Source organism: Erpetoichthys calabaricus, chromosome 9, assembly GCF_900747795.2.
Source record: "Erpetoichthys calabaricus chromosome 9, fErpCal1.3, whole genome shotgun sequence".
NCBI classification, from domain to species: Eukaryota; Metazoa; Chordata; class Cladistia; order Polypteriformes; family Polypteridae; genus Erpetoichthys; species Erpetoichthys calabaricus.
This window is the reverse complement of record NC_041402.2, coordinates 73,330,848-73,355,969: the sequence shown is the minus strand read 5'-3', so window position 1 is coordinate 73,355,969 and position 25,122 is coordinate 73,330,848. Positions and strand designations below refer to the sequence as shown.

Sequence of the window (25,122 nt, the reverse complement as noted above, 5' to 3'; positions counted from 1 at the left end):
AACAAATTGTACCTCAGATGTTGTAAGTTGGTGGAATAAAGGCATAAGTAAAATAGATAAATATATATTATACACATAGGAACTATTCATTTATTTTCAGTTAAGTCATCTGCAGCAAACTTTTATAAATGAGGGTTTCTCCTTTTTAGATAGTGCAAACTGTTTCTTCTTCGTTGACGTTTTCTCTTGGAGAGCTTTTTTCATTTCATTGAAAATGAAAGCAGCAGCTGCCAAAATATGTAGCTTTCTTATTAATTTTTCAACATTGTGTAAAATAAATGTATAAAGTAACATAAAAGGTTTAAATACTGGTTATTCTTTTACAGTAAAATATTACTAAAGAGATACAAAAAAAGTAAAATGGATATGTTCTTTTTCTTTAAGGAGATTAAATATTACTGAAGAAAGAAAAAAAAATTAAACAGCCAAATGGGGCTAAGCATATGAACTTAAAAGGTTTAAATAAAACAGAAATATATATTTTATTTTTACTTGCTTAACTTGTGGAGGGTGTATCCTGTAGCAAAGCCCTAACTTTTTTCGTGAAAGCCCATTTCAGTCAATAAGTCTTATGTGTGTGTTTATGTATGTGTGTACATATATGTAGATATGTGTATATGTAGATATGTATATATATGTATATGTATATAAATGTTTATGTGTGTGTGTATATTATATATATAATATATATATATATATAAAAGACAGCAACACTTACAACAATGACAACACAATTACATTGACAATCATGTTACGTTATTTTTAAAATGTTTCCTTTTTTTTTCATAACCTCTTTAACACACTACTTCTCCGCTGCGAAGCGCGGGTATTTTGCTAGTATATATATATATATATATATATATACATACATATACACACATACATGCAGTTTCAATAACATAGAAATCAATATAAACATTAACATCATTATCATATGAGAATATGAAGTAATATATAAGAAGCACATTTCATATAAATATAAATTATTAAACAGTAAAATCTTCTTCTGTAATTTGCTACCGTGGCAATTTGTGTGTCTGTCCAGGATTTTAAATCACCTGTAGCTCGCAAACCGTTTCACCTATTGACTTGAAATCTGGTACACATATAGTACGTCACGTCTACTATCCGCTTTATGGGTGGTGATTGTATTACTCTTTTTATCTTTATTTTATTTTATTGTAGAATCAACTCCTATCTGCGCACACCAGGGCGGCCGTGGGCGGATGCGTATGGTGTATTCACTCCATGTTATCGTGCATTGCGCTGTCACTGATATTTTGATAAAAGAATTTGAACAACATATAAGAAGCGTATAAATTATTAAACAGTAAAACATTAACATTTAAGAAGTAAAGTTACATTAAGTACTACTGCAGTGCCTTCGGGTATACCTCATTTTTTGTTTGCCCATTACATGCTTAAATGTATACATTTTTTGGTGTACCTACCCGAGAACACGCGACATATAACCGAGCGTGGGAGAAGCATGGATTTTAAACACGCGTTGAGTTCATATGCTGGTCTCCCTCGTGGAATAACTGGTAATGTTTGACTAAAATCTACAGCGAGTAAAACAACATTACCTCCCTTTTTTTTTACGATCTCTGAGATCTTGCTTTTTTTGGTTCAAGGCTTCATAAGCTCTTTTATGTTGTATGGTGTACTTATCCCAAACCATCATCTCTGAATGTTGCAAGACTTTCGCCTTGTATGTAGATCGGGGTAATTACATTCATTGCATTCCTAGTCTGAATTACAATCTGATTGTACGGGTGGTTACCTGGCACTGTAGGGTTGCCACCCGTCCTTTAAAATACGGAATCGTGCCGCATTTGAGAATGAAATTGCGCGTCCCGTTTTGAATCAATACGGGACGGGATTTGTCCCGTATTTTTTTTATCATTTTTTTTTTAAAGCAGCGTCTCATGCAAATCATCCCACACGCATTTTATGAAGATGCCTCCTTTCCTACTTTTGATTGGGTAATACTTGATGTCATCGTTAGTTTGATTGGTCTTTTTAACTGTCCAGTGAGGAGAGCGGGTCTTTTAAGTAGAGTCTGCAAACTATTGGCACTGAGATGTGGCACCCGCTGCAGTATGCGTCCCTTATTTTTTTGGTTTAAAAGTGGTAACCCTACCTGGCAGGTAACACTTAAGTTTGGTCATGAAGTCGTCTAAAATCCGCCACGTGCCCTCTTTTAATTGCGAGAAGCAGATATATATAGCCAAATTCTCGCGGTTCGTTGCGGCGAAGTACTGCTTTTAATTTTTTAATAAGAAAAGAAAACCTTTTTAAACGGATCGAAAATATACCAATAACAATTTGTTAAGGATGTTTTTTTCTGAACCTCGCTTTTCACAGCTGTCGCGCTACGGCGTGTGTTTCGTTTATTTGACAGTATGTAGATCGTGGTAATTACATTCATGGCATTCGTTTTCTGAATCACAATCTGACTGTATGGGTGGTTACCTGCCAGGTAACGCTTGTGGTTGGTCAGGAAGTCGCCTTACATCCGCCACGTGCCCTCTTTCTGTTTCCAGAAGCTGATCATAGAATGGTTTTAATAGTTTACTTTCAAATAATGCAAAGAGTATGCGACACGTGTTTCTCCCTAATTCTGGGCTCATCAGGCATACACACTCACTGCATCCCCTCTCGTGAATCGAATCTCTATCGTCAGCGCCAGAGTTGAAGCCCGTAACGTTGCGGTCAGCAAGTCGGCTAACATCCGCCATGTGCCGTCTTTCAGTTGCGAGAAGCAGATCATAGAAAGGTTGAAACTGTAGCCCCTAACGTTGCGCCACGGTGTGTGGTTCGTTTATACCTCGTGTCTTCTCATTAAACTTTTATCTCGCGAATATGATATTGCAATCCGCAGCGGGAGCGTTTCTATAAACTTAATTTAAACTTACGTTTTACACCGTGCTTTGTTTCCCTTATGAACATGCTTGTATGCTTCACTCGCTCCCTTCTCAATTGTTTAATGAATTTTTTGCTGTTCGCTGTTTGCGGGTCTTCCTTCATTTCCCCCTACTTCGTTCTTTTATCTCGCGAATATGTTATTGCAATCCTTAACGGGAGCGTTGCAATAAACTGATTGAAAATAGTTTTGCATTTACCTTTTTAGTAAAAGGCGAGCTTTTAAGCCTGAGAAATCACCCCGTAAATGCACACGTTTAATTGCACATGTGTTAATATGTATGGTTACACAGTATTAAAAGACAGTGAACAACGTCAGTTACCCTGGTTCCCGCGTTTGATAAAAGGCGAGCTTTTAAGCCTGAGAAATCACCCCGTAAATGCACACGTTTAATTGCACATGTGTTAATATGTATGCTTACACAGTATTAAAAGACAGTCAAAAATTAACGTCATTTACCTTCGTTCCCGTGTTTGACTCGTGCTGTAAATCTCTTCCTTGTTTTTAGTTCACGTGATTACGTAGGAGGCGTGATGACGCGATACGTGACTCCGCCTCCTCCATTACAGTATATGGACAAAAAAAATGTTCCAGTTATGACCATTACGCGTAGAATTTCGAAATGAAACCTGCCTAACTTTTGTAAGTAAGCTGTAAGGAATGAGCCTGCCAAATTTCAGCCTTCCACCTACACGGGAAGTTCGAGAATTAGTGATGAGTGAGTGAGTCAGTCAGTCAGTCAGTCAGTCAGTCAGTCAGTCAGTCAGTGAGTCAGTGAGGGCTTTGCCTTTTATTAATATGTATAGATGAACAGAATTATGAACTGTGGTGTTTCATGGGATGCGTACATGTAATCATGAATTGAAATGTTACTAAAACCAAGAGTAAATGTCTCAGAAGTAGAACAGAACTGCTTTTTCCATCTTAGAAAAAAGTAAATACTTTGAACAGTGATACATTTCCTGATTGTTCCAACTTACATGCTATTATATATATGGCTAGCTGAATAGATGTTTGAGAATCTTTTGTGGAGTGTGGGGTTCCAGTCATACTGTGTTTGGTGCTAATTAATAGAATTCTTTATAACATGTATCAGATTGATTCCAACTATTATTATACCAGCTTAGTCCAATTCAAGGACTGTCCTTGGAGGTTTATACAAAAGACAAGACATAACCATAGATACGGCTTTGGTCCATTGTGTGACACTGAATCTCTTTGTCTGAATCACACACATACTGACTGGTCTGGGGCTAATTTAAAATCATTAGTTAAGCCAACACACATATATTTGGATACATAAGGAAAACTGAAGTACCTAAAGAAGAGGGATGTCATGATGCCAGAATTTTAGTATTCAGTACCAACAAAATTTCATGCTACTCGGTACCTATTCGATACCACAGCAATAACAGAAACCCCATTAACTGCTTTTTATTAAAAGTATCTCCATTATTAAAACAAAACAATATTGTTCCTTTTTCTGTAAATGAATACAAAATATCTAAATGTTAATACATTTGCATGTTTGGCTGATGTATTTATCCAAGCTGACTTACAACATATGAGATATAACTGGTTACATTTCTTTTGTTTTACCATTTAGAGCACAGACAGGTGATGTGACTTGGTTGTGGTCCTACAGTGTCAATAGTAGGATTTCAACACAGAATATTAGGGTTTGAAACCCAAAGCCTTAACCACTATGTCACGCTAAGAACAGCAGCTATATTGTTATATCCATCAAGTAGTTACCCAACTATCATTTAAGCAAACTAGGGCTGTCAGATCAAATGTTGCTATTTGAATGTAATGTCATTTGAAAAAGATGTTATTTGAAGGGTCAAAACTGACATTCGGTTTTAAAAGAACAGTTGTTTGTTTTACGCGCACTAATTTTGCTATGCCAAGCTGCATCATTTTACTAATTTGTTTTTGCATTACAAATCCATTGTCAACCTTTTCAGAATTTTGAATGATTAGCTTGTTATCTTCATTAGAAAACCTTGCTGCCAGACCTCACACAGATTTTTTTTTAATTTTCTCATTTTTTACATCCCACTGCCCTGTACTTTAATCTACTGGTATATTCTGAGCAGTTTTTTTAAACACCTCTCCGGTGTGATGTCCCAGAATTAGTCTCTGTATTATGTGGCTGCTGGTTTGATACTTAATACCAAAAACAATTAGTTTAATTAAAAATATTGAGACTACCTCTATTAAAATATTTCTGCATTTGTAAAGGAGAAAAACAGTGAACAGATTGTATGGACCCTGACTTGACACTTTGATTATCTAGCTTACTAGCTTATCTAGCTGATTATCTAGCCTACTGACTTTTTATTCTGAATGCCACAATATAAACCTACCCTTCGAATTTTCTGTCACTTGCCATGCAATTTTGCATCCCTTGCTATTCTTACCCTGACACACACAGTCTTACTAAGTGACCTGTATTCCTTCTGATCCTTGTCAGGACAGGGAGCCATTAAATCAGCCATCAAAAGAAGCTTAAATCCTTATGAGCCACACTTGACGGTACCACACTTGGGTACATTATTATTAGTATTTTAACATATTTTTATTAATGGTGCTTCTGCAAAGCACGAGGCACTAATGACAACTTTGTGTGGGTACAGTTTGTAGCACTGAGCTAGAACCCTGCGCTAAAAACGTATTGTGACATGTCTTTCTGCTGCAAAGACAGCTCTGAGGAATGGAAAGCAAGGTTGGGGTGGAGTCCAGGGGAAAGCACTCTTTGTGAGTGCACAGGACAGTTGAGTGACTGAAAGATAGTGAGTGTTCTTGTGCCCAACAGGATGAACAATTTAAGACTTCGACACCCAGTCTTCAGAACTAGTCTGAAAACACAGCAGTAGTGCTAATGCTTTCCTTTTAAAGGATGTAGATTTTGATCAGTTATATTTAATTATCCGTTGCTTAAGTGCCACTAAATTTATTTTTTTATTTTTACTGTTTATTTTTGCTGTCAGCTATTACTGTAATAAAGTATAAAAAAGCACATTCAAAGGTACATGCAGCACCCAGAATCCTTAACCTAAGTTTGAATGTATTTGAAAATATTAAATATATTGATTTTAATCCGAATATTCAAACTTTATATTTTGTCTAATTTGACAGCCTTAAATAAAACTAGTATTGTCATTCATAAATATCAAATTACAATGCAGGGCTTTAATTATAATGTGTGCTATACTATGCTATTCTAATGTTCTAAACGTGGGGATCGAAATTGGTCTTTTGTGTGAAATGGACCTTTAAAGCTGAGCTCTGTTAGCAGTAGTGTTATTTTATCCTTTTTTTTTCACACACATTTTCAACAGCAAATGCGTACTCACCTTTCTGCTCGGTTTTGCAAACTGGCAGCACCCAGTGTCAAAGCAGTACTATTGTTTCTATGTGGTCTCCCTTTTTTCAGATTTGCATCAGTGACGCAGGATTTATCAAATGCACCAAAATTAACTATATATTATTTACAAATTTAGTTCACTTGATTGTAAAAATTCTGTAACAATATAATGGTGCATGGAATGGTCAAACTATTCCAACTACCATAGCTGCTTTATCATTGTTAGAAGACATCACAAATGGAAGAATTAGAAGAGAACTTGTATTTATAGATGAGGATGTCCGACTTCTAAGTTGATTTTGATTTCCAAGAGCTATCCTCTTGGAGTAGTGTGCTGAATTGGCACTGGTTTTACAAAGGCTGACTTTGAGAAATTGTGCTCTACCTGCTCCTTTGCAAGTTCTGTCCATCCTTGGGTTTTTAGCCACAGGAAGTTTTCAACATGAACATGCTGACCGATTGGGTATTTCACAAACATCACTGAGTCATGCCATGCCAGCTGTATAGAATAGTATTATCCACTTGACATCCAGATATACAAGATTTCCTTACACAATGGTTGAACTGGCAAACATGAAAGTGCAATTTGCAGCAACTATTATCCAAATGTAATCAGAGCAGTTGCTGTTTTAGCGACGCTTGCCAAGATACATCAGCCAGGGATGAATCACCAAAAGAATGAGCTGGCATTACATTATCTATAGCAGGAGAGCCTATAAAAAGGCAACTCTGCACAGTCACAAGTGATTTTTCCAACTAATGTGGCAAAGGCAATCAGTCATTTTAAGGATAGAAAGTCACTTCAAAGAGCCATGTGAAGAGCAAAGAATCGATCTGTTGTGGTGCTCGGTGCCGACGCTACACTATAAAGTGCCTTCAGAGAATTAATTTACTTATGTAAATAGGAAAAATTTCCACTGTATTAATGTGCTGCTATATAATGTACAGAAAGTGTGTTGCATTGTGTAAGCATGTAGTGTACTGCATAGTGTGGCACACAATTGTGGCTTGCCTGTACCTGAAGAGATGCGGTGTGATGAACCAGACCCACCAAATGATCAGCCAAATCAGTCAGCATTACAACTTTGTTTGAATGTAATCAGCAGAATGTAAAAACAGGTAATCAGATGCAGCATTTATTTTTTAACAAAATTCATTTAATTTGTGATCAGTATCACATATTACAGTCCTTTTATTCCTTAGTTGATTGCCCACATCTCTTACTGAATCCACTATTGCATTTTGTTACTCCAGAACAGTGAGCCAAATAGTTGCAGAAGTGTGTGTGCAGCCAGAGCCAAAAGATGTGCTGGGCACATCAGCACCATCATTGCATACTTGGCATGGAGGTCAGCTTTTGTAATATTGTCTGAAACAGAATAAACAGACGGTGGGCTGCGACTCACCTTTTCACAGTGACTTTGATATCTGACCCCTTCTTTTTCATTTCGGACACTGTGCAACTTTCTGAACTTTTGAGTGTCTCCTCCACATTGTATCACTCCATCACTTCCTTTTGTTTCTTATACCACCACTTAAGCCAACAAATAGTATGTTTTTCCTTGCCAACACTTTGCATTTGCTGAAATTATTATTTCTTCCCATATGCTTTTGACATTGTCTTTTAACAGAACACTAAATGGAAGCGGCTGTTTATATTGATTTGCATATACAAATATGCAAAATTCTGGAAGGAGTCGAGGTGGGGCTATAGGCACCTGCATGTGCGTTAAATTTCACATTCATTGGGATTTATAAAGGGGAAATGTGTGGAACTTGGCATACTCACAGGTTTATGCATCAGGATTTTTTTGTGTGTATGCACATTTCCAGTTTTGTTCGTACGCCATGTTTTAGTGTGAATTCTACGCACACTGCTATACACGAGGCCCCTGCAGAAATGATTAAGTACTAAGTTTACTACAGCCTTTACAGAAATTCTACAAAAAAATTGATGAAGAAATACAGCTTAAAAATGTTAAGCAAACGTTTATGACTTATGTTAAAATAGTTGAACAATCGACCTTCGCTACTGATAAAAAATTAACTGCTGCAAAATCAGAATGCAACGTGTCCTTTGACAAACTGGCTGCACTGGAAGACAGATACAGAAGGAACAGCATCAGAATCGAAGGTCTCCCTGAAAGCGCGGAAGTCCAACCCAGTGAAATTTACAGCTGAACTCTTCTCTAAAATAACTGGAGAGTCGGACACCAAGATCTCAGCTGCCTACGGTGTATGTGGACTGAGTGCTTCAAAACCGAGAAATCTGATTGTTTGTTTCGACATACTACAAGCTAAAGAAGACTTTGTCCTTTCTCAGACAGAAAGACGAGATTATATTTGAAAATAACTGCATTCGTATTTTCCCAGATTTCTCCCCTGCAACAGCTACTAAGCACACTGCATTCTACAGCATTAAACAGTGTCTCCACAGAGCTGAAATCAGATACACCCTCTTGTACCCTGCCAAACTGAAGTGGTTATTGAAGTTCAGCTTTCCTTTTTGTTTTGTTTTTTTTGTTAAACTTCATATATTTTATTGAAATTTCTTCCATTGAATATATGTATATTTTGACAACCACAAAATAACTAACTATTTACAGTGTGTGTGTGTGTGTTTTTTTTTTCACTTCATATCTTTGGTTTATTGTATCGGGAACTGTTTAACATAATTACCTAGGTTTCTTGTATTCCATTTTATTCTGAATGTGCTTTGTTTCTTGGCATATCAGAGGACTGAGGCTTCATAAAATGTTGTCTGTTTCACTCAGTGGCAAAATGGTTGGTGGGGAACATTCGTATTTCTTATTTATCCTTTCTATCCTAATAACTGTAAGCGCTAACATAACAAAAGGCTTCATAGTCATAACACCTAGCAATAATATGAAATCTATGTAAAAGCTATCATATGTAAAATGTACTACCTTAACTTAAGACTACAAAATGGCAACAAAAATTCCGAAGCAATGTTTTTATGACCAAACAGTGAACATTGTGAGCTGGAATGTCAAAGGTCTCAATCATGAATTAAAGAGAAAGTTAAAAGTTATATCTAATTGTTGCATCGTTGCCCTCATAAAGCACGCATGAAGCTATTTCTGAACTAACTTCACAATGGGATAAATGTGGCAATAACGAAAGGCTGGGTGTGTATTTCTCTTTTTTATATATATATATATATATATATATATATATATATATATAATTAGAAGCACAGTTCCCACAGCTAGACACTGAAATTCCCCTAACTTGAAGACAAAGCAATTCCAGACATGATTTCTGCTGTTTTTCATTTCGACATATTGATGCGGTGCTGTATTATCACCAGTGCAATCCATTATTTATTTATATACAGCTGCAAATATGTAAACCGTATCACAGACCTTCTCTTCCATATATATAATACATATACCATGTTTCCCTAAAAATAAGACCTACTCTGAAAATAAACCCTAGTATGATTTTCAGGCTGCTCTGTGATATAAGCCCTACCCCGAAAATAAGCCCTAGTCAAGATCGTCAGCTGACAAGTAAGGCGCCTAAGGCCAGGTTTATACTTCACGTAATACGATGCATGTGCCCGAAACAACCATTAAATTCCGAGGACACCTTGCCACAATATCTCTGAAAAGGACGTTTAATGATTACATCCATCAATTCGGAGATGCGCCCATGCGACAGAAACAAAATCTCTGGACGGGGCATCAGCTCATCACAAGGTGAACACAAGCACACACATACACTGGCGTCATTGTAGCTTCACCAAATCCCCAGACCTTCATGTCTTTGGATGGAAAACTGAGCACACTGTGGAAACCCACCAGGAAAACAAGCGAACTCCAGGGAGGGATCACAAGGGACGTGACTCCCTGCGAGACAGCAGTGCTACCTCTCTGCCACCATGCCACCCCATATGTGTAACTATTAGCAGTATTTATTATTTAAACAAAGTTAACAATTTATCTGTAAAATGGAACATACTTATTTTAATGCATTTCATCATGAAGTGGTATCAAGTATAAATCTAAGAATTCTAAATGTGCAGAGAGCTGGAATATTATAAATTGAATGTGTTCTGTGTGGCGATGCTGCTTGCCGCTGCTGTCAATGCAGGGGGACGCCCCAGAAGTGCGTAGAGATTTAACAACTGGGTCGGTTTTAAGATGATGTTTATGACGGTCTGCTATAATGACAAAGTAAACTAAAGGATTAAAGAGGACATTTCGAGTTTAAAGCTGACATTTCCACTTTAATCACAAACATTTTCATTATGTCCTTATTTTTTTTTCTCTGTGGCTCAAATACGCTGCCGTACATTCTGATGGTATTGTAAAGGTACAAAAAAAAAAAAAAATACAGACGGTACAGAAGATGGTATGTGAGACTTTTAAAATGTATCGTGTCATTACTTTGGGGAATATGCGATGCTTGAATATCAAAGCACCACGAATGCATTTGTATGTTGGCATTTTGCTTCACCACATCGAACCATTCATCAAACATTGAAGCACGCACATCGATCCTGGAGGGTCCTAAAAGCGTAGCAAGAAATTCAGGCTGAATTTCAGGGATTGAATGTGGAAAGTTATGACAATATTCCAGAATGTGTATATGTTTTATATTTTTTATATATATACAGTGATCCCTCGCTATATCGCGCTTCGCCTTTCGCGGCTTCACTCCATCGCGGATTTTATATGTAAGCATATTTAAATATATATCGCGGATTTTCCGCTGCTTCGCGGGTTTCTGCGGACAATGGGTCTTTTAATTTCTGGTACATGCTTCCTCAGTTGGTTTGCCCAGTTGATTTCATACAAGGGACGCTATTGGCAGGTGGCTGAGAAGCTACCCAGCTTACTTTTCTCTCTCTCTCTCTCTCTCTCTCTCTCTCTCGCGCTGACTTTTTCTGATCCTGACGTAGGGGGATTGAGCAGGGGGGGCTGTTCGCACACCTAGACGATACGGACGCTCGTCTAAAAATGCTGAAAGATTATCTTCACGTTGGCTACCTTCTGTGCAGCTGCTTCATGAAGCGACATGCAGCACGGTGCTTTGCATACTTAAAAGCACGAAGGGCACGTATTGATTTTTTTATCTGTCTCTCTCTCTCTCTGCTCCTGACGGAGGGGGTGTGAGCTGCCACCTTCAACAGCTTTGTGCCGCGGTGCTTTGCATACTTAAAAGCCAAACAGCCCTATTGATTTGTTTGCTCCTTTGAAGAGGAAGATATGTTTGCATTCTTTTAATTGTGAGACTGAACTGTCATCTCTGTCTTGTCATGGAGCACAGTTTAAACTTTTGAAAAAGAGACAAATGTTTGTTTGCAGTGTTTGAATAACGTTCCTGTCTCTCTACAACCTCCTGTGTTTCTGCGCAAATCTGTGACCCAAGCATGACAATATAAAAATAACCATATAAACATATGGTTTCTACTTCGCGGATTTTCTTATTTCGCGGGTGGCTCTGGAACGCAACCCCTGCGATGGAGGAGGGATTACTGTATGTATATATATATATATATATATATATATATATATATATATATAATATTTTAGGTTAATTTTTCTCATATATTTAATGCTCAGACTACTAGCATGCATTTGTAATATTTTGAAAATTATTTTGTTGTTCTCTGCGTGCATTATTTATATATACAGTACATAGAATGTACTGTAGGTTTCCTGCTTTATGTAGGATAAATTGTGGGTTACAATGGCTATAAAATACAAATACACTTGTTGCCCCTTAGAGTGAAAGAGCAAATGCTCTAAACTAAATTAAGTTTGAGTAGTTTCATTAAGCAAGTGTGTATTGGTGTCATTTATAGTAAATTTTATCAATAATAATATTTCTAGCACCACTTTGAACAGTATTGTGCATCTGAGGGAATCACAGTAGTATGAATGAGAAAAAAAATAAGTTGGGAATTTCCACATCATAAAGAGAGAGAAAAAATATGCTTCATTTTGATGCATGCAGCAATTTTGTACATTGTTGAACAGTAATCATCTGAGAGAGCTGTCCGGAATCTTCATAAGCATGGATTGTGAACCAGTGAATTTAATCAAAATGAATGTTATGTATTAGAGTATTGTTGTATTTGCCAGCATCATTTTTACTCTGTGGTTAGAAATGTTGATGACATGTAAACCCCACTCAGACTTGTCAACTCATTTTGCAAGCAAAGTTCTCTGTAGTGAACATGTATTAACAATATTTCATTAAGTATTCCATAAACTAAATAATGTTATTATATACAATTATTATGTAAACTAAACTGTTTTACTATATGCAATTTAAGTGTTTGTACAGATCAGATGATGTAAAAAACCAATCATATACAACCAACTGTTAATATTCATTGTATATAGTAGTAACTAATCCTGCTTCCTGATGTGTCTCCAATTCCTGACAGGGGGTTTGAACTGTTCAAGGCCAGCATTGTAAAGAGTATGAATTTCCACCAAGAGACAGAGCGCAAGTCCATCGCTCAGCTCAAGAGGCAGTAAGTCTGGCAGTTGACTAAGAAATGCAAATAGGTGATGGTAAGGACCCTAGCAAAATTAAAATGAATCCAACATCAAAGGTATTGACTCTTTTGAAAGAATTATTATCAAAGACATTTCATCCATAAATCAATTTTACTGGGCTGCTTTTACCAGTATAGGACAGAGAGGGACTGAGTGCAAGACAGGAATCAGTCCTACATGGGGCATCATTCAATTTCGGGGCACTCCCATTCTTTCACACAGCAGTTAATTGTAGCTCAAACTTTACAGTTTTTGCATATGGGAAAAAAAACAATGTAAAAGTTCCACATAAACCATGTAAGGACATAAGGACAGAATGTTACCATGATCTGTAAGGTTATGAGGCAGCAGCCCTATCCAATGCCCCACCTTAAGCATGTTACATGTATAAGAAAATCAGTATGGATACTCTGCATCTCTCTTTTTATTGCCCTTCACTTGACAAGTGCTAATTTTAGAGACTGCTATTAATCTTGCATCTACATGTTTCCATGATTGTAAGATTCATGAACATTTAGTTGCTTTATTACCATATGTAACAAAGGCAATAGTTTATGTAGAAGGTTAATAACAGCAGCTGCCTCAATCTTAGAGATGAGTGGTGTTCTTTGTTTAAAATACACCTCACCCTGTACGTTGATCGCAAACTCTCAACAGATACTTACGTCTGTAATAATGCCAATTTTATGAATAAAAGCTAACTCTTATGCTATAATTTATTCATGTAGTGATTTGCCACATTCAGAAATTCATAGACATGCTTGTAGCTTCAGTTGACATGCTGGATTCCCCTTGCCAATTCAATTTAGGATATACTAGGGCTTAAGATAAAGTTAGAGTGTCCCTGGTTGAAGAGGTGTCTGTTACTCTGACACCCCCCACAACTCCCTATACTGTACACTGGTACCACCTCCTGGTAGCCGCCATGCTGCCAGTTATATCGTAGTACTTGTTGCAGTCATCCCTTGAGGTCAGAACCCATTTTTAGGTGTTGATAGAGTTGATGTATTTGATTAGTGCCATTTATGAACTTGAGCATAACTTCTAGATATTAGAAAAAGACATGCAGAGTTGATGGATGCTTCTATGTCTTCTCAAAGCAATTTTACATTAACAATCTTATATAAAGAAGATACTACTTTTCTCTAGGAGTTGAACAGGATTTTAATTTTGTGTTTTAAGACTTAAAGTTAGAATAAACAAAATTACCTTAAAAGCCAGGTAACTTGAAAAGGTTCATAAGAACTTGAAGACTGAGTTTCCTGTAAAAACAGAAACATTCTTTTTTTATTGTTGACATTCTCCTACAGAATGGAACGAATCTGGGCCAAGCAACAGAAGTATAAGGAGGGCCACCATTCTTCAGAAAGCAAAGAAGAACATCCTGGTATGAGCTTCATTGTGAATAAAGCTTAGTCTTTTGCATTTCTTACTGTATGTTGCTACCTAATTCTTTGCATGCGAGCTTGGCATTAATGATGCTTTTAAAGTTTTTGCAAAGTTTTCTTGGAATGGCATATGCCTTTGCTTATTTAATTTAGGCCTGAAATTTACTTTGCCATAAAATATTTTCCACTATGAGACCTTTTTTCTTTATGTATTTTGGGATTTCACATATGTTGTTAATGAGAAATTCTTTAAAACGATGATAAAAGTGAGCTTCTTGAGAAAATTTTGGCATTACTTTTTGAACTGACATTCAGTATTTTACCAAACACAGAAATGAAATACTGTACACACAAGTACACTGGACCTTAATTTAAAGGTTGCCACTCATTCGTTCATTCATTCCTTTTTCGATCCTTGCGTTACCGGCCCAGAAGTCAACCCCAATTTTTATAAATCAGTTTATTTTATTACCACACACACTTTCTCACATACTCACATCCAATTATTCAAAGCCAGTTTAGAAACTCTAATCAGCCTGATGTGAAATGTTGTTGGAATGTAATAGGAAACTAGTGTACAAGGAGAAAGCCCATACAGAAATGGGAAGAACTTGGAAAAACACCACAATGAGTCAATAGCATGAGATTTAAAGCCATGAGACAGCTACACTATTTATGTACTGAGATGTGCAGTTTACCAAATAATATTATGAACAGACATTTCTTCTCGCTGACACTCCTGACTGGATATGCACACTCTGTACAGAACATGTTTACTTTATCCCAAGTTTTTAGAGAAGTTTGTTCATAGAGTAAAGTTTGTGTCTCAGATCCAAAAAAAAAACTACACAGTCATATGCAACATAGCTGTAAGATAAAATGTTAAAATGTAATAATTATGAAAATGGATGATCATTCCAAAAATTAAAAGCTTACGTTTGTTAGGCTTAGTCTTCATATATACAAAAACAGCACACTATCAATAGGGTAAAACACATTAGACTATCAGTTTGTTTTTCTAGAGCGTACCCATGCTCACCTGATCCCTGCAGTTAGAAAGAAATTAATTAGGACAATATGCCCCATATATTGTCTCTTTTCTACTGTGCATACATGTCTTTGTAGACTGAACACAATTTTAATTTCATTCATTTTTAATAACTTGTATTCCAAACTAAGTACTTAAATAGTAATAACAGCCTTTATTTTTTCGTTTGCTTTTGTGGGTCAAATACCTTAAGAGACTTGCAGGATGTATACTGTATTTGTAGTAGAGATACATTTAGTAGATGTGGACTATAGGCAGACAAACTAAATCTCAGTTTCACATAGTGAGTAAAAGTAGTGGGAATGAAACATGTGGTGTGGTGTTTTCTTGTCATAATATCAACACATTATGTTATCACCCTCATATGTGCTATAATGACAGGGTGCGTTTGATTGTGTTTTAAATATCCAACAATAAATCTGCCTTCTCCTTGTTACTTTTACTGTTGGGTATTGCAAGTTTTTTTGTACAGTACATGCAACTTGTATAATGGGCATACTATCATAATGAGGTCTTGGATTAGCAGCTTGATATATAAAATAAAAAATATCTAAAATCACCTAAAACTGAACATAAGATTTCTTATAGGATATGATGTAACATAAAACATGGTAATGTGAAATTGTATATTAGCATAAAGCCTTCACATAAGAAGGTTATATTAATGACCACATTAACATATACTTGGAGACAATAGTCTAATATTTATGTGTTGTTTTTAAAATATTCTAATGATGTACATTTGTAGAATTCCTCTTGAACTAAATCATACAGGCTAAGACGCCATATACTTTTTGACCACCCAGACTCTCTTTTAAATTTGTTGCAAATCATAATATTTATCTACAGTTTTACACCAGTTATTCCTTAATGGTCAAATTTTATGTAGATACACAAAGATATACACAGAGATGTGTATAGTGCCTTTTATAGTGAGCATAGTGGAACGTTTTCTGTTAAAGCAAGCCTAAAGTTATAACACTTAGTTCATTATTTTAGTAGTGAATCACATTTTATTTGCTGTTTGTAATACTGAAAATCAAAGGTATTACTGCAAAATGTATAGAAAATACAACAGGATTTGCTCAGATGTTTTCTCTTGCGCTTTACTGATGTCGTCCCTATTTCTGACATTTACTTCCCTTAGGTTTTAAGGTTATCTAGTAGCTTGGGTTGTTTTTATTTTTTATTTGTTATAAAGACATTGTACCCTTTTTGTTGGCACTGCAATGGTAATTTACTACAATTCCTCAACATTAGTTATCTTATGATTTCTATTCTACATGCTTTGTACCAGTAACATTGTCTCTAGGTTCTATGTCTCTGTGAGTGTGTGCTTGAGTGGCTGGCATGCAGTATTGCAGGCAAGGACTGGAGCTGCTCCTTGATATTGCAGGTCGTAGTAATTGACCTGGGAACCATGGCACTAAAACACTTACACAGCCTAATACCAACTCTCAGGGGTAAAGAGACAGTTGCCTCAGGCAGTGTAAATTGCTTGCTCATGTTCACTGATCTTCTAATGTTCAGCATCTTGTGTTTGCCATTAAAGCCACTGTCAAACTTTTCTTTTTCTGTGACTTTATATTTCTTCTTGTGAATGCACTGATATGCATTTAATGACTAGCTCTTTTTCCACTGTCATTTCTTGCTTTTTAGTGAGCTGTGCAGCTGTGACAATAGTAGCAAAAAAAAAAAAATTTACAACCTTCTGCGCTTCCTGTAGTTAACTTTAAAGCAAACCCACTGGACATTGTCAGTAAGTTTGCTCTCACCCCACTAAGTCTTGGCTACAAAGCATTTTAGGCTGCCTATCCAAATGTGCTTGTGAGCTAAACCATTAAGCCTGTCTCCTGTTTGACAGAGCAAGATACAGACAGAAAGCAGACGTCCAAGCAGAAAAAGAAGTGGTGGCGGCCCTGGGTAGACCATGCCACAGGTACCAAAAATGCTGAGCAGATAAACAAATGTTTGGTGGGTGGGAGCAGTAAATGGGTAGTGCTGGCTAAGGTAAGAAGTTAAAGAGTAAGGAGAAACATGGAGAAAACTTTGGGCATCAGCAGTTACAGCATACAAGACATATTGTGTGAAATCACTGTGCCATCTGTACTCTACATGCTTCATTATTATTCTGAACAGCAGAAAATTATCTTTCCAGATGAATAGAGACCATTTACTTTATCTGCCTCCTTCAGTTTACATAGAAATTAGCTGACCCAGTTTCCTGATCTGTTTAGCAGAATGACTGCTGTAATCATGACACTTAATTTTCTTCAGATTCTTCAGTACAAATGGGACAAACAATTTATAATACTTCTGTGTTTCTCTCGGTGTACTTGCACTGTTTAACTTTCTGCTGGAGTTGTTCATCACTTAGTTAGTGAACAAACTGAACTATAATATGTTTTTAATAGAGGTAAATTAACTCTTTAAAAGGAGTAAAAATAGCTGACTTGCTCCTTCTTTTTAATGTTTTAATATTGTACAGTATATATTATGGACAATAATGGACTTCTGTTTTTTAGTGGATAAACATGTTGAGCATTTTTGGAAAGAGTGTGTTTTTGTGCACAATTTGCGCTCAAGAATTTTAAGAGCTGGTTTGGTGAAATTCCAGCAACAAGTACACCGCTGTTCAGAAATTTACAAATTTTTATACAGGCATTTAGGACTTAAAATTTGCAAAAATCTTTCTTTACAAATTCAATGCAAAACTTAAGGTGTTAGGAATATTGCATCTTGCATATAGGATTGTGAAATTCACACTATATACTTTAATATGCCCAATGGTTGCAGTGGTGGAGAAAGCCATGTGCTGGCCAGAGCACATTTTATTTGCAAGTGTTTGCAGAAAAAGATACAATGGTGTTGGCACTGGAACTACCTAGCTGAGCCACTGCAGCTTGGAGAAGCACCTCAAATTGCCCTTAAAGAAAACCTTATCCTTTTAAATGCTACATTTGTTGCCTTTCCTGCTGCAGCTGAGGATGCTTTCGGAATGCTTTACATATGACAGACTCTCGTGTTGCTGCACTGTATATAGTACCTCATATTGTGGCTAAAAATTAAATATTAAGTATTTTTCTTGTTATTGGTCTCATGTTATAATCTGTTTTGCTCTGGTGGGTTTGTGATGATTTTTGTGTTAGCTTCATGGGCGAGGAGTTCTTTAAAAGAGTATCCTGTTTCGTTAAGGAGTACTTGACCCAAAAATTATTATTTTTTTTTTGTTATTTAATATTACTTACCTCATTACGTAAGAGATGCAAATGATTTATCCGCACCACTACAAAGTGCATGGGGTAAGCAATGTTTAATAAAAGTAATTTTGGATTGAGTATTCCTTTAAGAGGAAATTATTTGATCACACTGTATATGCAGTTCAGGGGGTGATATAATTTTGGAGAAAATGACAAAAAGCAATAATTACCCAAGCTTGCTTTCTTTCTTTTTTTTTTGCTGTCTGGTTCCTTTCAGTTTTGCACTCAGGCGAGTACTACCTGTTTGAGTCAGACAGTGAGGAGGAAGAGGATTTACTTGCTGAAGAGCAAAAACCAGTTAGACAAAGTGCCTTCCAGGTAAGTCAACAGAGGTTCATCAAATCAATACATAAATCCCTGTTCTACACCATGGATTCTCTCTGACATATACAAGAACAAAAAATTCACATCCCCATCTTCACCCTCCTCTTTGGAGCCATAGAACAATGAATACTCTTCCTTTTCATGTTTTTTAGCCAGGTGTCAGCCATGATAGATAGATGTGTTTTTAGGTAAAATATAGTATGTATTTGATTTCAGCTTCTTGCTTACCCTTTATGATTTTATATCATTATTCCAAGCAGTAGTATATGTACATTTGATTATAATTATAGCAATGCCATTGACATTAAAATCAGATGATTACTTTTTGGAAAAGACAGATAAATACTGCTGCTTCAGTGTTGAGAGTTTACTTCTGTGTCTTGAAATGCTGCTTATGTGATCTCTTCATGTTTGCTTAGTTTTTACTTCAGAATTATCGCCTCACTGCTGTTCTTTCACATATTTTATATTTGGATAAAGCAGTTTAGATTGGCTGTGCTCAAGGTAAAATGGTCTATTTTTCTTGTCTGAACAATAGTTAGCGTACCAGGCTTGGATCACAAATGCCAAGTCCGCTTTGAAGCAGAGACGACAATTCAAGAAGGAGATGAGAAGACAGGCAAAGCATAAAGCAAGACGGGATAGCCTTCATCATTCAGGTACATTTCCCTCCCTCTCTAACCTAGTACTTGAATGATATCCACAGTTCCAAAAGTGTTTTTTTACATAGGCTGTGTTATGTTATATTTACAGTGTAACTTGAGCTATTGGATCTAATCTAAATCTGATTTCATTTATTGTTGGTGTCTTTTACGTTATTTGTTTTATACAAACATGTGCACATGCTTTTCAAATTAAGATAATATTCCTGGGGCACCAAATAATCAATGTGGTGAGAGAACCCTTCTAATGTCTGAAATTATGGGCTTCTTTGGAAGATATCTTGATCAGTTTCTGTAAGTGACAGTGGATTTGGGTTTCTGTAGGAAATGCCAAGTCCTGTCTTATTTATAGATGAGTCTTGCATATATGGCCATTTACTACTTACTAACCTTTGGACATGAACATTAAATGATTTTATATGTTGTAGGAGAGGAGGATGAGGTAACAGAAGATGTAAGAGACAAGAATGAGGATGAGCTCCTGGAAGAGGAAGATTCTGGTGGGAATAATTTTAAAAAATCATGTTTGATGCCAAATATGTACAGTATCTTAGTTTTTACATTTTATTTTCCTATAGGAAAGAGTGATATTGTGCAGCGCATCTTGGATATTCTCAAATTTCTTTGGGTACTTTTTCTGGCAATGGTTGATGGTATCACTCAGTGGCTTAATACCCTGACCAAGCAATATGTGGACACATCCACTGTGCTGTGGATTGAGCGCTATCTCCTCACACACAACATTAATCAGGTAATGAAACCTCCAACACAATATTTTTACTTAATGGCAGGTAAATTATTAGAAATATTAACAATGTACGATATTTCAAAAAATGTAAAGTATACAGATACATGAGTACTTGACAGTCAAATACAGCATTATCAGCTCTCTTCCCTTAGTGCAGCAGGATCTGAAAGTTTACTGAAAATTAATGCAGGTCCAATATCCCATAATTTTGTAGTATTTGCATGCAGAGAGCAGTAGTTAATTGGAGGAAGCAAAAAGAAACTTAAGGGTTTGTTCTAAACTGTATATTGCTGTACAGTACTAATACTAATACATTCTGTAACTACACTCAAATACTTCACACAGTATGAAAAAACTATGCCTTCACATATTCCATTTGTGGAAATGCTGACTGCGCAAATCCCTTGGAAGATTTCTTGGTCCTCAGTAACCCTCTGTTGTATCTCCTGCAAGCAAATCGTATTGTTGGCTATAACCATATTGATCATCACCTTCTCTTGTTCTTCAGAAAATAGGGTTCTTCTGTCTCCACCAGGTGGTCATATCTGAGTTCTGGAAAACAAAATACTACAAGTACTAGCTATATATTTTACAATATTAACACACAGTAACTATGTGAAATGGTGCAGTAATTCAATGCATTTCAGACAGCATACAGTCCAACAGACTAACGTTACGTAGTAGTGTACAGTACTCCAAAGTTACAGTAGAGAGCAGTATATAAATGACCTACATATTTTCCCCTCTGAAGGTTTGTATTATAGAAGCTAATGTGAAGTGGCTCAGGTTTGATTGCACTCTTTGACCACCTTCTGCCTCCAACATCCCATGCACAAGGACATGATCAATAAGAGTGTCACAAATCTCATTGAAACCGTGTGTTTCCTTACTCCTATTTTTCCTCGCCCTCTGCCACCTCCCCTCCTGTGTTTTCTTCCTCTTTCTTATTGTGGTAGTTGGTTTATTGTTCCAAAACAATTGAACTGACCCATGGCCCTTTTATCTATCTATCTATCTATCTATCTATCTATCTATCTATCTATCTATCTATCTATCTATCTATCTATCTATCTATCCATCTATCATCCATCCATCCATCCATCCATCCATCCATCCATCCATCCATCCATCCATCCATCCATCCATCCATCCATCCATCCATCCATCCATCCATCCATCCATCCATCGGCTATAACTGGTATTGTAAACAATTTTGACTTGCAGTGTTTGCATCTGGAGAATTGTGTGCTAAATGTGTTCCAGCTGTGCTGATTTGAGTTAATGACACTGAAGCCAGTCCTTTCTAAATGAGCACATAGTAAAGCCAATGATACATGAAGAGATTTGTATGTAGAGTTTTGCACAAAAAATGAAAATAACCTTCATCATGTGTCCAAAATAGGGGAATAGTGTTTATAGCTTCAGGAAATGAGTTTGTATTTTGGTAGATGGCAGTATGATTTTGGATTTTTAGTTAATAAGTTTGGTGTGTAAGCGATCAAGAAAATCCATAATAGATAAACTTTGTGAACTGTTAAGTTTTCTTCACATTTGAACCTTGGTCTGGGAGTATCTGCATTTGCTAACGTTATTTTGGGTGTTTCTTATTGTAGGTCCCATGCAAAGAAATTCCAGATGATGCAAGATCTGAAAAGAGCGAGAGCCCCACTGTGGAGTCAACAATTCAGGGCGCAGATACAAATGAGGTGGATGAGGACAAAAGTGTAAATGGGCAAGTTGTTCAATCACATCCTGAGAGTTCAGCAAAGTAAGTTATATTTTGTACAATCAAATGTATCTCTTCTAGTTGATGATCTTGTAAAATCTGATGAGGATTTTTCTGCATAGGTTTAGAAAAATCTCTAAAAATGCCTTTAAGACTTACTGTTGCTGAGATCATACCTTATTCAATAATACATAATTTATGAATAATTTACATTTCCCATTGGGTGTTTATAATGCATACATTTCTTGACACTGTAATATATCACTTATTCATTATGTACAGTATCTCACCAGTGGGACACCACCATATTTCAAAGTTGTTTGTGTATGTTGCAGTTAACCCACAAGTCAATCAAAAGCAGTGATTGTATTTTTACATGCCCAAGGTAGGGCTGGGTGATGTGGAGAAAAATTTTATCACGATAATTTTTCTCATATCAGTCGATATTAATATGTATCACGATATAAATCAAATCACTGTTTCTGTCACGCTTAAAGGTTGTTTTTTACTCCTAAGTGAGATGTGAAGATGTCATAAGGTTAATTTTGGTTTAAATATTATTTATTTTCTGTCAGAAGTTGAACGTAGAACATTATACAACTGCATTTCAAATAAATAAAATAAATGTTTATGGTAAACTAAAATCTTAATTTTGACCAGTCAAAAGCTTTGAGTGTTACAGGAGAACATAAACAACATGCTCAACTAAATTCTTTGGTCAATTCCAAATAAATAAAATAGGTACCGGTAATTCAAAATAAAAAGTCAAAATTCCGACCAGTCAAAAGCTTTTAAGTTTTTTAGGAGAACACACTAAATATATTTGTCAACTCCAAATAAATAAAATAAAGTTTTAATTCAAAAATCTTAAATGTAAAACTAAAATCTTAAAAGCTTTCATGTTTCTTCTTTGTTGTTTTGTCACCTAGATTCACTCACACCTAAGGGTGTCTTTTAAATAAATCATTAAGTTTCCATGTTGTCTGTTCTCTTTCATTAGTAAAATATATGATTTGCATATGTATATGCTGAGGCGAGTGATGCATAACAACTAAGTGAATCTTCTACATTGAGCCACATACAGCAAAAGGCTTATTACCATTGGATAGAGGAGTTTTAGACCTTTTCATTAATGTACAGTGGTCTATGATTGGTCACTACATGTTACAAACGTGTATAAAAGACAGGAAACATTGTTTACAAGCTATGAGAATGCATGTGGATTTTTTGGTTGATTTTCAGTAGGACTTGCAGTTTGTACTAAGGAAATGTTTTCTTGTTCAAAAAGAAAAGAAAAGAAAACATGTCGTTGATGAAGTCCTATAAAAGTTACAGAATGCTGGTAATATGGTATATGAAGACCTTGTTACAGTTTTTACTCTATTGAGAAAGACACATTAGCTGATGGACTAGATTCTATGCTTGATTTGTTAAGTACTGCTTAGTATAACTTTGAAGCTTTTTGGCGTGAACTTTTACAGTTCAAGCGTCATAGGTTTAATATTTGGATGCTATCTGTTGCACATTCTACCTTTGTCATTTTTCTGAGCATTGCTCTTTCATTTTCACCTTCTTTGCATGCGTTCTCGAAGTTTCACATGAAGAAGCCCTTTGATTGAATGTTGTAGGCAGTGCGAAGTATCATGGGGAGTCACTCTTCAATTGAATGTATTTGTATAGCGCCGTGCCATGCTGCTCAGTGCATTTTCACGAGGAGACGTGTCTCTAAATTACACTGGGTGGACTTAACAGGGGAACACTCTTCAATCTGGTGTCACTGAATCATGTTGCGCCATGCTGCCACACGCAATTTCACATGGTGAACTCGTCCTGCCCCTCCTTGGATATAATGTTACTGCTTGTGGTACTGTGTCGCGAGCAGATGAGAAAAAAAAGCTGTCTCAGCTAGTTTCTTGTTCACAATTTAATCTCCCCCTACTCCCCACCCCTCACTGAAGGGATAGACTGTGCTGTGTGATATTTTTTTTTTAATCAATTTTCTAATCACACTTGTTTCGTTCTCCCACATCTGAAATGTAATTGAATTGCAGCCTGAGGTTTTAGATGGCCTACGGTTGAAGCCAGTATGATTAATTATCAGTGGTAGGAATTAGAATAGGCGGTGAACAAGACTCATGTGCTTTCAACTCCATGATAGCCACCTGCAACCTACATGTGACTTAGAAATGCTGGTTTAGGTGTTTGTGTAGTGTGTGTGACTAGCTTTGGGGGCCCTTTCCAGGGCTGTTTCCTGCTCTGCACCCAGTGTTGCTAGCTAAGGCATCATTCCCAGCCCTGTAACCCATCACTGGAAGAAGCTGGTATGAAAATGTGTGTATGTACTTAGCTTATAACAGACATGAAATGCAAGAAAAAGGTAACAACAACAAATAAGTAAAAACAAAAAAGAAAGAAACAAAAAAAAATGAAAACATGCTAAATTTCTGAGGAGTAACTGCAACAGAAGGCAGGAGAAGATGTGTAAATTGTAGCATAAAAAACTCCTCTAACTGTTGTACAAAATGTTTCTTTGTGTGTAGTGGTAAAAAGAAATTGTTTCAAGGGCTGGGATGAAAATAATTTTAAAAGTAAAGGTGTGAATGAGTACATAATCATACATACATAGTTACAAATTGTTTACTTATTGCTTTAAAGTGATTGTTTAAGTGCAAGAGACTGAATGTTTCTAAAAAGGGGGACACTTGTGTGCCAAAAGTATAAAAGTACTTTGTAATGCACTGGGATGTGACATCTAAGCTTAGTACAATGATAGGTGACACATTAGGGCACAAAAGGAAATTGATTCCAGGGTTGTGCATCATAAAAATGTCTTGGTTGTGTATTGTAAAATCCAGTTTTTTAAAAGGAAATCCCCAAACCATGTGCTACCTCCAGTGCTCTTCTTCTTCTACACTAATGACTACACCTCTAAGGACCCCTCTGTCAAACTTATCAAATAGGCAGATGACACAGCCATCATTGGGCTCAACAGGAATGGTGATAATTCTGCAAACAGATGGGAGGTTGAGCAGCTGGCCCTTTGGTGTAATCAGAACAACCTGGAGCTAAACTCTCTCAAAACTGTGGGGATGACAGTGGACTTTAGGAGAGGTCCCACAATATTATATCTCCTC

The 25,122-nt window shown here is 36.3% G+C and overlaps 1 protein-coding gene across 6 annotated transcripts in view; it reads left to right on the top strand.

Moving 5' to 3' along the window:
• The window catches only part of piezo1 (piezo-type mechanosensitive ion channel component 1), a 389,501-nt gene that overhangs the window by 318,851 nt on the left and 45,528 nt on the right, over nucleotides 1-25,122 (top strand). For 5 of the 6 annotated variants that reach the window (XM_051932193.1, XM_051932192.1, XM_051932194.1 and 2 more), the window contains exons 29-36: nucleotides 12,718-12,807; nucleotides 14,143-14,219; nucleotides 17,133-17,207; nucleotides 18,746-18,846; nucleotides 19,391-19,511; nucleotides 19,943-20,014; nucleotides 20,093-20,265; nucleotides 21,876-22,030. In XM_051932193.1, the coding sequence (XP_051788153.1) occupies nucleotides 12,718-12,807; nucleotides 14,143-14,219; nucleotides 17,133-17,207; nucleotides 18,746-18,846; nucleotides 19,391-19,511; nucleotides 19,943-20,014; nucleotides 20,093-20,265; nucleotides 21,876-22,030 (864 nt within the window). The remainder of the gene's footprint in view (nucleotides 1-12,717; nucleotides 12,808-14,142; nucleotides 14,220-17,132; nucleotides 17,208-18,745; nucleotides 18,847-19,390; nucleotides 19,512-19,942; nucleotides 20,015-20,092; nucleotides 20,266-21,875; nucleotides 22,031-25,122) is intronic. The other variant, XM_051932195.1, reaches the window with a different exon arrangement.